This window comes from Lasioglossum baleicum, chromosome 12 (genome assembly GCF_051020765.1).
Source record: "Lasioglossum baleicum chromosome 12, iyLasBale1, whole genome shotgun sequence".
NCBI classification, from domain to species: domain Eukaryota; kingdom Metazoa; phylum Arthropoda; class Insecta; order Hymenoptera; family Halictidae; genus Lasioglossum; species Lasioglossum baleicum.
Window position 1 is genome coordinate 14592171 of NC_134940.1, and position 11771 is coordinate 14603941.

An 11771-nucleotide genomic window follows, 5' to 3' on the forward strand; every position below is an offset into this window, starting at 1 on the left:
TAGATTTCTAAATATCTGACTAAATATGACATACATCACAGGAATTGTGCGGACCAGCCAAGTAATAGATTACGAAGAAACAAAACAGCTGGAATTTCAAGTAATTGCTTATGACTCCGGCGTGCCTCAGCTAACAGCGACAGCAAAAGTTACAGTCACCATAATAAACGTGAACGACCAAGATCCTAAATTTGAAAAGGAATTATACAATGCCTCTGTAAAAGAAAATTCGCCAGCAGGGACACACGTTACTGTTGTGAAAGCGACAGACGGAGATGAGGGACTATTCGGAGAAGTCAGTTACAGTCTCATTGGCGAACATGCTGCAGATTTTAATATAGGTAAACTAATTTCGTACGAGATTAAATAATTACTAAATAATTTCTTCTGTCAAAGTAATTTCGGACTTGGATATATTTATAATTTTATTGATCATCTCGTATTACGTATTATTATCTACAATAGTAGAAAGTAGTATTTACACATTGTTAACTATTTCATTAGTTCGTTGAATTGTTCTAAAACATTTTACATTTCAATGTACAATGTTTAGTTAGTTCTTTTAAACATTTGCTTATACGTATTGTCAGGCCATGAAACCGGAGAAATTACTGTCGGTGGTGCGGCTGTTCTTGACAGAGAAATAACTCCCGAAGTCACGATAACTGTAATGGCAAGCGACGGCGCCCATGTTAACTCTCGTCGGAGTACAACTGTTCCAGTGCTTGTAAAGCTTATCGACGTCAATGACAATCGACCAATATTTTCACAACATAGTTACATATCTTCTGTAGCTGAAAATTTGTCTGTCAATCCACCTGCGCCAATTTTACAAGTCAGTGAATTTGTTCAAATCTGTTTTAATACTTTTCAACACTTTTATCTAGCTTTTGTGTTTTGCTTGAAAATATGTAGCCTCCCAATGACTAATATATAATATCCATGCCATTAGGTGAGAGCAGTAGATCACGATGAAGGAATTAATGGAGAAGTTTGGTATACTATAACCAGCGGTAACGAGAACGAATCGTTTTCATTAAATCGCGAAACAGGTATTTTGTATCCTGGAGCAGCCCTTCTTGGTAGAGCTGGCTCTTATAGGATCAAAGTAGAAGCTAGAGACGGTGCTGGTAGCGGTCCTCATTCAGACGAATGTAATGTTGATATACGAGTAACCCCAGTAAATCAACACAAGCCGCAATTTGTTTTACCAGAATTAACAAATGCTACTGTTGAAGTTCCCGAAGTAAGTACCAGAATTCTACAATCTCTAGACGAGTAGCGCTCATTTCAAGCGCTTTAATTAAAACAGTAAAATTAAGAACGCCAACGCAACTTTATAAGAACATAAATTATTTCGTAAAAAAGTTGTACAGTATGTGTGATTTATCTAGGAAGTATAACTATCTCGGAAATTTACAGTCAGCTCATTTGTAGAGAGCATCTCAGTAACTGTTATAGTTTTTCATCCCAAATTAATTAATTGTAATTAATCCCAATTGAATTCATTTTTGTAGAATGCTGGTGTGCCAAATTACTTGATCCTAACGGTAAAAGCGATTGATAGAGATCCTGGTGAGAATGGGCACGTAAGTTACCATCTGAAAGTTGGAAATCGTAATACTCAAGAGACAGAGGAGTTCTCAATAGATCAAGACACTGGTGAATTGAGATCGAAGATTATTCTAGATCGTGAAGCGAAAAGCAAATTTGAGGTAAAGTAAATGATATAATAAGTAAATCAATAACATTACAAATACTTTTATATGATAAAACAAGATTTAACATTCGTCTATTAGTGCTTTAAGAAACTCATAATTTTCGTGAATTTGACTCAATTATGCATATGTACTGATGCTCTAGTTCAATTCAATTTCAGCTTGTTCTGGTAGCTACTGACCATGGTACACCTACAGCATACGAAACTCTACGGCTTCTTACTGTACAATTAGTCGACACAAATGATAATGCCCCGCAATTCGAGGGTGAATATCATTATCAGTTATCAGAAAATCGTCCAAAGGAATACTTTGTAGGACAGGTAACTGCGGAAGACAGAGATGAAGGCACGCATGCAAAAGTTTACTACTACATCGTGGGTGGTAAGTAGCATCAGCTTGAATAAATGTAACACTATTTTCTATACAAATTTGTGAAATACGACAGTTAACTTTTGTTGATGTAGTATTGTTATTATAGAACAAAGAGAGGTAATACAAATATTTTACAGGGAACGAAGATTATGCTTTCTACATAGACAAAACAGATGGCAGTATTTACGCGAATAAATCATTCGATCGTGAAACACGAGATACATATGTTTTATCGATTCTGGCTTCCAACGATCCTGATATTTATATAAATCCAATAGATGCAGGGCGTCCAGCGACTCAAATCACTGATCATGGACACGTTAATGTAATTATAACCATTCTAGACGAAAATGATAATCCACCGATTTTTGAGCGTAACGACTACTACGCTGGTGTTAATTCGATGGCAAATGTGAACGATTTCGTAACGAAAGTAACTGCATCTGATTTAGACGTTGGTGACAATGGAACACTCCATTATTACGTTGCCAGCGCTAATCTATATAAGTATGGATCAGTGAAACCTAGTGGTTCTATAGTTCCAAGTCCTTTCAATGTAACTCAGGATGGTAAACTTGTAACAAGTGGATATATGGCTGAATATAATCAGGATAGATTTATTGTTGAAGTAATAGCAAAAGAGACTGCTATCCCAGAAAGATATGCAATGACCAGAGTACATGTAAGTATTTTATTTGTTAAACGAAATTATAATTAAATCGTATTTATATGCAAGTGAGGTCTTAATCCAATTGCTTATTTCAAATATGTATAGATTTATAAAACAAAAATTACTTTTATTATTCATAAAATGATCACTTTATTCTATATCATTTTATTACTATTGTATTCTTTAAAAATTTATTATAATTTCCTGTTCCTTGGTTCCATAGTCTTTTCTATAAATGAATGTTCATCTTTTTTGCTATCTTTTAAAATTCCCAAGACATATTTTTCATGCATCTATTTTACTTAACTTTATTTCATTTTTATTACGTGCTTTTAATATGAATCTACTTTTCTCTGTTATAAAGGTTTGGGTATTTGAGCCTTCTCAATTAATAAAAGTTATCTTATCACGGCCTCCAGAAGAAGTGAATCGCGAACGGGATGAAATTGTATCAGAATTATCAAATGCAACGCAAAGCAGAGTTGTCGTTGATGAAATTCGATATCATGTGGATGCGTCCGGACACATTCGCCGAGAATGGTAAAAAAATAATTTTTTTTAACGTCTTTAAGGATTTTTGTGACACGCATATCTTAATATAGTTCTTTGTAAAACAATGAAAAACGTATTAAATAATAGCTTCTCTTTGAAATGAGTAAAGAAAAATTATAAAAAAATTTTTCAAACAACCAAACCGGCAAACTATTAACTTAATATTGTCTAATGCAATTTTATTCTATCTTATACCATCTTAAAATTATAGCGTTGCCTATAGTTGTCTTAAGCATCCTACGTATTACAATACTAAAATAAAAGTAGTTAATAATAGTAAAAGATACATACAGGTATAATGAAATACAAGGAAATTATTATTAATGCATGAATAAATGTGCAAACCAGTGTATGACCTAGAAATTCCATGTATTGCGCAATGTCTAGATGCGAATTAAAATATTACAAATTTGTGAAGCATTTAAATATGTTGTATATACAGGTGTGATATGTATCTACATGTTGTGGAACCCAAAACCCAAACCATTGCTCCAATTCCACAAGTACTTAAAGTCATCGATGCGAAATATGACTTTTTGAAAGACTATTATACAGGGTTTGCAATCGAAAATGTTGTGGTAAGTATTTTGTACTGTTTAACATGTAGATAGATTAAATTAAGGGAAACGATAATATTTTTATTACTACAATGGACATTATTTTCAGCCTGCGTATGCTGGAATACAAGAAGAACCCTTCGATCCTGCACTAGCAGCTTTGATTGCTCTGCTAGTAGTACTATTAGTTGGTGCTGTTACAGTAACAGTTGTTTGTTGCTGTTTACGTCATTGGTAAATTTTGAAGAAGCTACTTAATGATTATGTACCTTAAACTGTGCAATGTATAATATAAAATATCTTGCATGATATTTCAGGGTGATTACTGTGCCAAGTGATATAAGGAAAAAAGATGGCTTAATAAAAAAACAAATTATTGATGAATTAAACACCACAGAAAATCCATTATGGATTGAACAGTAAGTTACTACTTTACTTTCCAAGAAAAAATTATATGATATGAATAGAATATTCAGTACTACGTTTGCCTTTCTAGGAAACTTAAACCGTACGAGGAACAAGAGTTAACAATGCAAGTGTTTAGTGAACCTGAAAGTGGTCTTGTTACGGAGAGACGTGGAAGTGGTGTCAGTATTGGTATGGGTGATACATCTCAGGATAATACTTATGCTACTATACAACGTCCACTGCCTACCAGTAGGCACTGTCCAACAACACCTGATTATACAACGCTTCCAGGAAATCACAATGTATGTATATAAACACATGAACTGATCTGCCTGTAATATAATTCAACTCAAGCATATTTATAATAATTAAGTATAGAGCTTCTTCTAGAAATATTAGACTGCATTATTTAAACTTGAATGGGAATTTTTACACAATTATCATTGCATAGGGTTTTCGACTACAGGTGGGAGAAAATTTAAGGGAAGTTCTCCATGACAATATAAGACGAAAATGAAGAATAGAATTTCGGCTTCGTCCTTTAAATATATAAAATATATAAATAAATACCCTAAACACTGTTATAGTTTCATCTGATCTTAAGAAAGAAGTAATTGCTCGTTACATTGTAGCTTTATGAATCTGCAATGGGTTTCCAAGGATCAACCTTCCAGCCATCTTCGAATGCAATACCACAACTTACGCTCGATCGCGATGGCCAACCCCAGTTCGTTTCAGGACTAGTATAAGTTAAGATTTCCGCCAAGTCCATTTTTTAATGAATGTATAACTTCATCCACATATGTTGTACATCTTCATTCCCGACTCTATCTGTAGCACGCGCCTCTGAATGAAAAGACACTCGCATGCACACACCTTCTTGACAATAAGCGGATAATATTGTTAGGTTTGTCTGCGAGTAGACGCGTGTATAAGATGAGCAAGGATTTTCCGAATTAACTAGAGAAGCCTCTGACCATTTGTTAATTCAGTTTGAATCCGACAGCAAAAAATATTAAACGAAGCGTAACGACGAATGACAGTCAATATTATTGGAATAAATATTCCCCCTGTAGCTGGTGTGTGCATGTATATATGTGTGCGTTGCCAACCTGTGGTCCCATCTAATTAATTAATCGTTAGATTCATCACTAGAAAAATCAAAAACGCTAGATGATAGACACTGTGAAATAGCTTAAACGACCGAAGCTTGGCACGACAGATATATGTATATAAGTGAATGTTTAGACTCCGTCCAGCGCAGTTTTTTCATTACTTCCTCACTAGTTTAATATTTATACACCTTGCGTACGTTTTACATGTGGAAAAATGGGAGAACGTACTTATAGTGTGTGTCATTACTCTGTACTCTGTACACGTGTACGCAAACAAGAGGATGCCTGTAGGTAACTTGTAGGTATCAAACAAGCTCATACTCTTAAAGCAGCGTTTGAAATTGTTTTAAAAATAACATATTCCTGCCAGAACGATTCATAAAGATCTTCCATAAGAATTTCCGTTACAATTCTGACAAATTTTATGAAAAAATATGAAGAGCTATATTGTTCTCTTGACAATGTCATTCTTCGTCAGAGCAGAAGTGTTTTGATTTTATTCAACTTTATGGTTAACTGTTACGAATATATGTTGTATTATATAAAAGTTCTAGTGTCAAATTATTTATATTGTAAAGTCACTAACATTCTGTAATTATTATATGTCGTGATATAGTTAGCTGTAACACCTGTTACGAGTAAAATTTCTAGTTGAGGATTTGATCGTTGATATTCGGGTTCCATTATACGAATTTAAATATAAATTTGATTTTAAACGAACGTAATGAAAAGAAAAATTATTAATTTATTCATTGGGTATAGGTAACTTATAAATTTAGGTAGTAATAATTGTTACTATAATAACATAAAGAATAATAATATTAAGAAGCAATTAGAAAAAAAAACATAAATAAATAAAATGTGAGGAAAATATTTTAAAAATTGGTAAAAAAATTGATTGTATTGGCAAAAAAAATGAAGCTAATAGATATCAGAATATGATATTTATAAAAAATGAATACTAAGTTCATTAAAAATAAGATATATAAATCGAAGTTTATCAACAAAGCTGAATGCAAATTTGTAACAAATCAGGAGCAAACTGCTTACTGGAAGTAAATTACATCTTCTTTAAATTTCATTCTGCTCTGAAAGAAATATTCAAGGATCAAAATAGACTAATTCTGGAGACATATTTCAATCTCTGCCTTGAAGATACTCACACTAGAAGAAATTCGAAAGGAAATATCAGCATATATCATACGTTCGCGTGTAAATGTTATTTACAATATTATTCGTTAGATATTTATTTAAGTTAGAGTTGAAGAACTGATTTTTATCCGATAAAACTGTGATTTGATTACGCCCGCGTATGTATGTGATTGTTGACTTGCATTTGGGGTTTTGTACAAGATGTTAGCGATGGGCGGATATAGTCATATCATAGCTAGTTAAAATGGAATCGTTTGCATTCAGTTTTCATGTTGTGTGAGAATATAAACACATTCTTTACAAGGGCCACTTAATTTCTCATCACCTAAACCGTCCTCAACGAAGTATGCACATTGGGGTCTAAAAAATTGACTGCAAACGGTTCTGGTCATAATCTATCATGTACCCGAAGAAAAACAATAACTTAACTATGATCATGTTATGTCTATGAACATTTAATGTAAAACTAATATCAGTATCACAACATTATTAGGTGGTTATGAATATTCCAGTCCTTAAAAAAATATCTGTTTATTGATTATAAATTTATTGTATCATATTTTATGTAAATCATCGAAGAAAAGTATTCATACACCAACATACATCACATCTAACATCATGTGGAAATAAATATTCAATTCTGTGTATTTATTTAGTTTCTTCTGTAGGAACAGATCTACCTTTTCCTGAAGTGCTATCTTTTGTCTTAGCATTAGGATCGCTGTTGATCACTTTTGATCTTGGTGCATAATTAAAAATCTGAATTACCGAATTATCCTGCTCTGTCCATAATTTATGACCCTTTTTTGTTGGATACTTTTTCACGCTTAAACAAACTAGACATGTCCACTTCACACCTTTTACAGGCTTCGATATCAATCGTACTTTAGCTGTTTCACCAGGTATAAGTGGAGACTGGCAGCATTTGCAAATTGTCTTTTTAATATCAGATTCTCTAAAAAGGTTGTAATTATAAAATATTTATTTTATCGATAAGAGAAATTTTCTCTCATGTAAAGAATTTGATAATGTGAATGCTTGTTTATGCGGAAATATTTTGAATTTTGAAGATGATGAATTACACTCACATTCGTAATACAGATTTTTTTGCACACCCTACCATCATATTTCCATAGCATGATGCTGCTACTCTATTTTTTAATGCCATTAAATGACTTGCCTGAAAAAGTTGTATTCAATAATTATGATAATAAAAAATAAAACAATTACAATGAAAATTACCTGATAAAGGTAATTCATCCTTTCAAATATATCTTTTCCTTGACATAGTTTTACATCTGAATCTATAAAAGTGGAGAAATATAGTGTTTTGTAATAATATTTAGAAGTGATATAGTTACACTAAAGTTATTGTCCGATAGAAGATAACTAAGGTCATAATAGTTGTTTACTGCACACCTATATGTTGTTAGTGTAACACAGTAGGTGTAGAATAGGCAGCAATTATGACTTCAGCTATCTTCTTTTAAAAAATTGAAAATAATCGGTCTAGAATTATTTCTGAGTTTTTACATTCTGTTCTAGTTATTGGCAAGTTCTTGATAATTTCAAGAAAATGATGGTTGACTTGACACTAACATATCTTTGATTTATAATATTGTATGTATTTGTAATATCATTTATCTAATGTGCACATACACATATAGTATAGACGGCTTTGTATTCCTGAATATATTCTTGATTATGGATTTCTGAAATATTCTTTCTTATGGATTTAATGCCAGAATTGTTGTATGATAAAATTCTATTAATTCTTACTTTACCTAACTAAGCAACTCTTTTCCACTGACTGAGAAGCAGATCAGTTTTAATACTTTTCTAAATATTTTTTTCAAGAGCAACGGTTTCTTTCGTTCACTATTTAGCTTAGAAGTTGATTCCTAATCACATTTGAAACACCTACTTGGTAATATTTCTATAGAGTATTTTTAACAATTGGCTATCATCTTTGCACATAATGTTTCATCACTTGTAATATATTAATATTTGTCTATTATTTACTATAGTCAAATAACAATTTTTATGAACCATCTGGTTATTGATTCCATTATAATTCTCACTATCCTAATAAACAATTGTTTAATACATTGTGTAATATGTGCACCCCTAAAATTGGTCAAAGATTAAATTTTGAAAAACTAGCAAAAATGTGCAAATATAAATCTTTTTCATAATAAACTTTGAGTCTTAGATTAATTATTTTGTAGTGTAATTAAGATTACTATTCCTAAAAAAATTCTAACGTAATTGTTTTCGTTGGTAGTTTTATCACAAAAAAGCGTTACCCTGTAAATTGTTATTGTTACATACAGAATAATAACTTCTGTGCAGTTGCTAGTGAGGTTTATGAATAACATTATAGGACCATCCTTATTTGCATATCAATAATACGATAATAATACAAAAATTAAATTCCTTTTACTTTTGTAAAAGAATGTAAATACCTGTTGTCTTTTACTGTATATGTAACAAATTGTAAAGTTAAGATGTTAGATTACAAACCCATAATTGTGCATTAATTTAAGCACAAGTTTTCGCCACTTCTTTATTATGCACTACTCCCGAATATTAGTAAGTTAAAAACAGTGTAACAAGGTTTCATATTTGACAAGTATAGGTTATATCTAGCATTCTTCCAATTATACTTTACTTATAAACAAAGAATATAGGAGGGGTACAGTGGACTGCAGTGGACGGTCATAGGCACGCGGGAAACAGACTATAGCACTTTGCCCACAACCGTCGTCTGGTAGATAATATAATCTTGGAACAAAGTATGTTGCTTAGATTATACATATATATTACTTATCCAAGATTACATTGGATTACATCGTCTACTAGTCTACCAGATGATGAATATGGGCAAAGTGCTATAGTCTGTTGAGAAGTCGCAGCACCGCGAACCTATATAAAGTGTTGGAAAGGAAAGGGTATATATATGTCACCGTATCTCATTCTATAACTTTTTCAATTTTACTTTACTCTTATTATGTTAAATAGTGCTAACTCGTACGTATTTCGCGATTGGTTATATCGTTAAATGGTGGGGATAATATAAAGCATGGATGAGCATGGATACCAATGGATACTCCAGGAATGTAACTTCTTTGCGCCGGAGTCTCTCGTCTCTGGTTAAATATTCTATGGTAACAGATGTGAATACAAGCAGAGATGCAAGCGGTAAAAATTTGGGGTTATATCAGTTGATATACAAACTTCATCAATAAAATAGTTCACTCACGATTGTGAGAGTTATTATAAAAAGTTCAAAGTATCTTTATTAGTAATATTCAGCAGACAATGCCAAAATATTATTGTGATTATTGTGACACTTACTTGACACACGATTCACCGAGTGTACGCAAGACCCACTGTCAGGGTCGTAAACACAAAGACAATGTCAAGTATTTTTATCAAAAATGGATGGAAGAACAAGCGCAGCATCTGATCGATGCTACGACTGCGGCATTCAAAGCTGGAAAAATTGCATCTAATCCGTTTGCGGCGAATAAAGGAGCAGCAATACCACCGCCATCGAGTCTCGGACCTAGACCTGGGGTACCGCCTCAGGGTCCACCAGGTATGATGCCACCTCCTGGAATGCACCCTGGTGGACCAATGGGTCCTGGAGGTCCAATGATGATGGGACCACACGGACCTATACCTCCAATGATGGGCATGCGACCACCTATGATGGGCCCAATGGGGCCAATGGGACCAATGATGGGACCTATGGGACCTATGGGTCCAATGAGACCACCTATGAATGGACCACCACCGCCTATGGGAGGACCACCACCAATGAAGAAATAATTAAAACATGTACTATTTTAAACCATTCTGATTTTAACATAAATCACTTGATGATCTAATATAATGATGATTTAATATAGTGTGTACATATGGTTGTAAAAGATGAAGCATACATTTTGTGAATGTTGGGACACTTAGCAAGTCTACAAATCTCTTAATTAAATTGTAACTGAACTGACTAAGTAAATTGAAACATGTCTCATTCTAACTTTTACATGTTTTTTGGTATTAAATTTGATATGTCGATGCCAATAAAAGATGTTTATTAATAGTAGAAAAAATACACAAATTTAATTATACCTTGATGGCTACTATATACAGTTAAAGACAAAATGAAGTGGACACCCTTTAAAAACTAAAATTTTTTTAAATCTTTAGATCTATCTAAGCACAAAGTTTCATCGAAATCAATCAAAACGTTTAGATATTGTAAAAATGGTAAGAATCTGTGATTTACAATATCTATAGCTTTTTTATATGTCAACCGATTTTGATGAAACTTTCTTTATGTATATAACTTACATAGATCTACAAAAGGCATATTTTAAATTTTCATTACAGACGCATATAAAGAAGTTAAAAATCGTGACCTACACTTTTTTCTTCAAAATTTCGAGCAACAGAAATTTTGAAAAACTTGTTTACACATACACAGTAACATCATCCTTCTAACGTCTAAAAAAAACGTAAGTTGTACGGTTCAATTTTAAAAAAGTTATTAGCTGTTAAAAGGTGTGTCCACTGTAAGTAATATGTGACTTCTTTTCGAACAAAATGATTTTATTGACTAAAGTAGACAAAGATATTTAATGCATCATAGAACATCGTATTATATAAAGGTGCTCTCCTTCGTTTTTTTTTGCAAGCTGACTTTTTCAATGTAAGAATCAAATATCAATATTACTTAGACACTCATGCGATATTGGTATACACATAGTGTATAACATTGTATTCCCTTAAGATTAAGTTCCATTATATACTTTCCAAACAATTCTATCTTAGACTTTTACTATATATACATTATATTTTCTTAAGTTAACTCTTTCATTAGTGATACCTACAGCCATACACATAGAGTGGTCAATTTATTTCTTACATCTAGCATAATTTCTCTGTTTCTAACAGCGGGTTAAATTGTTTCAGATGGAATTTGATTCATATTCATCAGTATTTCTTATTTTCTGGAAACTCTCAATTCGGGCACTATGCAGCGAAGAGATTAAATATAATTAAATTCTTGTTGTATGTAAACAATAATATAATAAATTACGAAAAATGAATCAGAACGATCAAACCGCTCTGATGTATTTAAAAATATAACAAATTCTGCAAAATAAGAAATTTTAAACGTTTTTTCTTCCTTACAACTGTAGCTCAAGATGACAATGAA

The 11771-nt window shown here is 32.4% G+C and overlaps 3 protein-coding genes across 7 annotated transcripts in view; 2 read left to right on the forward strand and 1 right to left on the reverse strand.

The window, feature by feature from the left end:
* The window catches only part of Cad87a (cadherin 87A), a 295629-nt gene extending 289060 nt beyond the window's left edge, over positions 1–6569 (forward strand). For 4 of the 5 annotated variants that reach the window (XM_076434314.1, XM_076434316.1, XM_076434311.1 and 1 more), the window contains 12 exons: positions 42–341; positions 591–835; positions 953–1246; positions 1518–1715; positions 1880–2102; positions 2231–2775; positions 3128–3303; positions 3758–3893; positions 3982–4106; positions 4190–4291; positions 4369–4582; positions 4913–6569. In XM_076434314.1, coding sequence (XP_076290429.1) covers positions 42–341; positions 591–835; positions 953–1246; positions 1518–1715; positions 1880–2102; positions 2231–2775; positions 3128–3303; positions 3758–3893; positions 3982–4106; positions 4190–4291; positions 4369–4582; positions 4913–5029 — 2675 coding nt within the window. In that variant the 3' untranslated portion in view covers positions 5030–6569. Of the gene's footprint in view, positions 1–41; positions 342–590; positions 836–952; positions 1247–1517; positions 1716–1879; positions 2103–2230; positions 2776–3127; positions 3304–3757; positions 3894–3981; positions 4107–4189; positions 4292–4368; positions 4583–4731; positions 4889–4912 lie in introns of those variants that run through there. The other variant, XM_076434313.1, reaches the window with a different exon arrangement.
* Positions 6570–7077: 508 nt separating this feature from the next.
* On the reverse strand, positions 7078–9266 carry Rpp21 (ribonuclease P protein subunit Rpp21). Its single transcript, XM_076434341.1, has 4 exons — positions 9071–9266; positions 7790–7851; positions 7636–7727; positions 7078–7502 (listed from the first exon to the last, which is right to left on the reverse strand). The coding sequence occupies exons 1-4, from the start codon at positions 9072–9074 to the stop codon at positions 7196–7198; spliced, it is 465 nt and encodes a 154-aa protein (XP_076290456.1). The 5' UTR covers positions 9075–9266; the 3' UTR covers positions 7078–7195.
* Positions 9267–9641: 375 nt separating this feature from the next.
* On the forward strand, positions 9642–11715 carry Snrnp-u1-c (small ribonucleoprotein particle U1 subunit C). Its single transcript, XM_076434340.1, has 2 exons — positions 9642–10390; positions 11525–11715. The coding sequence occupies exon 1, from the start codon at positions 9869–9871 to the stop codon at positions 10379–10381; it is 513 nt and encodes a 170-aa protein (XP_076290455.1). The 5' UTR covers positions 9642–9868; the 3' UTR covers positions 10382–10390; positions 11525–11715.
* Positions 11716–11771: the final 56 nt, after the last annotated feature.

What these genes read in the sequence shown, in the direction of transcription:
- Snrnp-u1-c (XM_076434340.1), top strand. Translation starts at nt 9,869, where the DNA reads ATGCCAAAATATTATTGTGATTATTGTGACACTTACTTGACACACGAT.
- Rpp21 (XM_076434341.1), bottom strand. An exon ending in GGATGAATTACCTTTATCAG is followed by an intron (nt 7,728 to 7,789) that starts GTAATTTTCATT and finishes CAACTTTTTCAG; the next exon opens with GCAAGTCATTTAATGGCATT. An exon ending in AAAAAATCTGTATTACGAAT is followed by an intron (nt 7,503 to 7,635) that starts GTGAGTGTAATT and finishes CAACCTTTTTAG; the next exon opens with AGAATCTGATATTAAAAAGA.